Source organism: Limulus polyphemus, unplaced genomic scaffold (genome assembly GCF_000517525.1).
Source record: "Limulus polyphemus unplaced genomic scaffold, Limulus_polyphemus-2.1.2 Scaffold10353, whole genome shotgun sequence".
NCBI classification, from domain to species: Eukaryota; Metazoa; Arthropoda; class Merostomata; order Xiphosura; family Limulidae; genus Limulus; species Limulus polyphemus.
Window position 1 is genome coordinate 1,019 of NW_013675963.1, and position 4,117 is coordinate 5,135.

General features: G+C 34.4%; 1 protein-coding gene across 2 annotated transcripts in view; it reads right to left on the reverse strand.

The window, feature by feature from the left end:
- Positions 1-475: 475 nt before the first annotated feature.
- The window catches only part of LOC106476348 (son of sevenless homolog 2-like), a 16,894-nt gene continuing 13,252 nt past the window's right edge, over positions 476-4,117 (reverse strand). For both annotated transcript variants that reach the window (XM_022380245.1, XM_013937006.2), the window contains one exon: positions 476-1,745. In XM_022380245.1, the coding sequence (XP_022235953.1) occupies positions 1,105-1,745 (641 nt within the window). In that variant the 3' untranslated portion in view covers positions 476-1,104. The remainder of the gene's footprint in view (positions 1,746-4,117) is intronic.

Consider the following 4,117-nt stretch of genomic DNA (forward strand, 5'->3'; position numbering starts at 1 on the left):
AGTGATTATCACAATGTTAAAGGTAAACGTAACCACTAAGACCACAAAACACATCTGGTATACTTCATTACATGAAGGTAGAAAACACCCCATTAACATCTGCAAACACATCTAGAATGATTCATCATGTGCAGTTAGAAAACAAGCCAAGAAGACCAGAAAGCATATCTGGTATGATTCTATGTGTGTAGATGGAATGCAATATTGCACCACAGTGAACGGAAGTAGAAGGGCAATTCAGGATTTACAAGTCTTGTAACTGTTAATCTAAATCTAGACTTAAAGCAACAGAATCTGGTATACCCTAATTTTTCAAATTGTGAGCTTGTTCCTTCATTAGAAATAACTCATTTAACATATTTCCAGACATCTATCTTATGTATCTTCAATATTATAATGTAATAAATTTGGGTTACAAAACTGTCATTGCTTTCAATTCTGTTAATATGCTAAAAGTAAAAGCAAGCATCATCTGTAAATTTTTAGAATCTTTTTTATTCCTTCCTTCACAAACTGCTAGAGTAGAATCTTTTACATTTTCATGGAGTTTATACAAATCATGATTACAAACAGGAGGAATAAATACAAAGAGCCTTAAATGTTTAACTCTTCACACTGTCGAGCTTGTCGCATCTCTTGTAGGGCTTCAAACCTCAGACATGTCTCTGTTACTGGACGAACCCCAGATCTATCTGTTTTCTATAACTAGAGTGTCTGTACTTTGACAAAAAACAATGCATTTAATATTATACACTAAATCTCATGGCCACAGGTGTTTACCACAGTAGTTGATCAGCTGTATTCCAAAGCATGTACACACATGTATGTGTGTGTGTATGTGTCTATATATACACACACACTCACATATAGAGATACAGACAATTATACATACATATATATACACACACATATATATTGATAGTTATGTATGTATGTATGTATGTATGTATGTATGTATATATTTAAAATACATATATATATTGCAAGTTAAATATATACACACACACACTTGGCCGCTTATCATTCTGATAATTCATTCAACACCAAATCAGTTTATCTATCTATACACTAGATTGCTAAGTAAGTCTATTTTTTCCCTATGGGCTACCTGGCTGTGGCATGGTTGTTCATCAGGAAACGGTGTGTTTTTGGAGGCAGCTGAGGAGTTTCTGAGCCAAATGACAAAGGCTGATTGGGATTACCAGCAGAAGAACTTGCTGCAGCTACTGCTGCTGTTCTGACAAATGGTGTTGCTGTAGTTGGAGGGCTGTTAATGCTGGTCTGAGAATGTCTGCGATGTGTAGGTGGAGGCTGTAAGGGCAACTCTGGAGTAGCAATACGACGTGGTAAAGTAACATCAGGATAGCTGGAGAAGTTGAAACCAGGTCCAGATAAAGATCTAACATGAGGCGGAAGATGAGAACTGGAATGCATGCGAGGTAGTGTGGACCCACAAGTCTGGTCCCGCCTAGGAGGTAAGGGGGGAGGGCTGGTTTCTTTCTCTCGTGGGGGAAGCATGGGAGCATCAGGGGCTTGCTTGACTTTAGGAGATGTTTCTCCTACAGAAGGTTCTCTCTTCCTTCTGGGAGGGAGAGGAGGTGGAACCAACGGGTTTGTCACTGGTGGAGGTGCAGGTGTTGGTGTCAAAATGCCTGTCATGCTGACAGCTGCTAAAATTGTTGTTGGAGGAACAGTGGAAGTTGGGCTAGTTGTTGCACTAATGCTTCCAGGAAGAGCTGTTGCACCTGAGGAAGAAAATAAAAGAAAGTATGATGAACTTCTAAATAAAACGATTTTACCAACTCGGGAAAGCAATATCCTAAATTCATGTAATGTGAGAGAAAAAAATAACAGTAGACCTTAACAAACACTTACGAATTGTATTTTGAGAAAAAAAGATAGCATAATATAATAATAGTTTAAAGAACATAGCTTATCACATTTATTAATACAGATACAGTAAAGTACCCACGACTCTGAAATTAAAATAAGACAACAATATGTATTGTAAAATTGCAGATTGAAAAATCTTGTTACTGTAGATTCAACAACTTGATTTTTTTTTTCAGCGCTAGTCACTGTTCTTGAGAATGCTACAGAATCAGAAAAGACAAAACTTTCATTTTGCCCTGTCAAAAAAATTATTTCTAAAGGTGTGGGAGATAAGTTAGCAAATTGGATAGAAGAGTGGCTGGATGAAAGAAAGTAGAGGGTTGTTACAAATGCAGTTCAGTCAAATTGGATTAATGTTAAAAGTGGGGTAACCTCAGGGCTCAGTCTTAGGACCTTTGCTATTAGAACTTTTGATATTAAGGTCTTGAGTATTTTTCTATAGTCCTGTGTTGATACTTTACACTGTGAGTGGTTGTCATTCAACCAATCAGAAAATTCCACATCAGCAAAAAACCTAGAATATTAAGAGCACTCTTGGTTCTAAGGTTTGATATACTGTATGACAAAGTTTTAGGTAGTGAAGGACAATCCATGAATGCAAGACTCCACATTCCAGTAGGAGTCATTTATAAGGTTGAAGAAGGTAAGTGAAACTAGCACTGTTAATAACGGAATTGGCTGAGGTAAAAAACCAAAACTCTTTTTTAAGTGGTGTTAAGTATTTTGGGGTATATTCTTTACAAAATATATGATGGTCAGTTACAGATGCTTAAAAGTTATTGCTGAGAAAAAGGAACAAAGTAAAAAAGATTGAAATGAGAATCATACCACAAACAAGCATCATAAGTTTTGCTGGAGACAAGTTATTTACATGTGTATCCAGTTTGAATTGTTTGGCAACAATCTATGACTGTTCAACAGTAAAGAGAAGAACAGTATCTCCAGTGGAGGGGAGGACCAACACAAGTTTGCGATTGCATCTCAGTCAATGGTGTTGTTGAGCAACATAAAACTGATGGCACCTTGACTGCTAACAAGTACAGGTAAATTCTCATCCATCATGACAATCCTTCAAGAATATGACTCACTGGACAAGAATTCATTTTTCAGCAAAGTAATGATCCCAAGCATACAAAAAATGTGGTGAAATGATATATTGATAGTAAAGAGGCCAAAGGACACAACCATGGCTTGGCCTGCATAAAGTCATAATATGAACAATCTTGAGACTGTATAGAATTATTTAAAAATTGTTCAAATGGTTATCAAATAACTTGGCTGAATTATTGGAAGCAATACAGGACACTTGGAACAATATTCTACAATTATACATTGAAAAACTGTGTGGCAGCATCAAAACAAAATGTAAAGCTCTGGCTAAAGCAAATGACTCACATAAAAATAGTGTAATGTACAACTTATTTACATAATGTATTATTTTCTGTTATGTAATATTATTAATAAAATCACCTGGTTACCATTACTTACTGTTTGTGACTCCTGCATGTGTATCACTTGTGTGTTTTAATATTTTTCTTTTTTACACATGGATGTACTAGATTTGTTTATGAAAATGTAAGTTTACGAATAAAGAACCAGTTTTATGCATAAGTCAAGACCTCAGGAAATAAATATTATAAAATTGTCAGATTTGATTAATAGAAATTGAAATTAACATTTGGAATGTTCTTTGTAATAAACATTAATAAATGGGCTTCAAGTAATTTTAACAAATGCAAAATATGAAAGGAATTAAAGAAAACTAAATTTAATAAAATAAAAACCTGGTTAAAAACAAATTTTCTAAACCTACAAGAATCCTGTTACCAGCTAAGTGTAATATTAAAACTTATGCTTTAGCCAAGTGTTACCACGACTTACACAGAAGCCTGTACTGCACAGTAAAATCAGTTCAGTAATTTCATACGGGTTAAAACATACTTTTAAAGACAAGTAAACTTACCTTCTTAAACAATGGTGTTTAAAACATCATTTCAAATATCTTACATCAGCATAATTTGGCAAAATAGATGTGTGGCCATCCATTATGTATCAATATAAATAAAAAGTATGAGAAAAATACAACAAAACAATTATATGTATAGATTTAAGGCCAATTAAGCTGTGTGTGTGTGTGTGTGTGTATGAGTGTTAGTTAAAAATTAAAAAAACGTTTTACTACTCTAAGATGTTTAAGTCTAATTTTAATGTAATGCTGTAACAT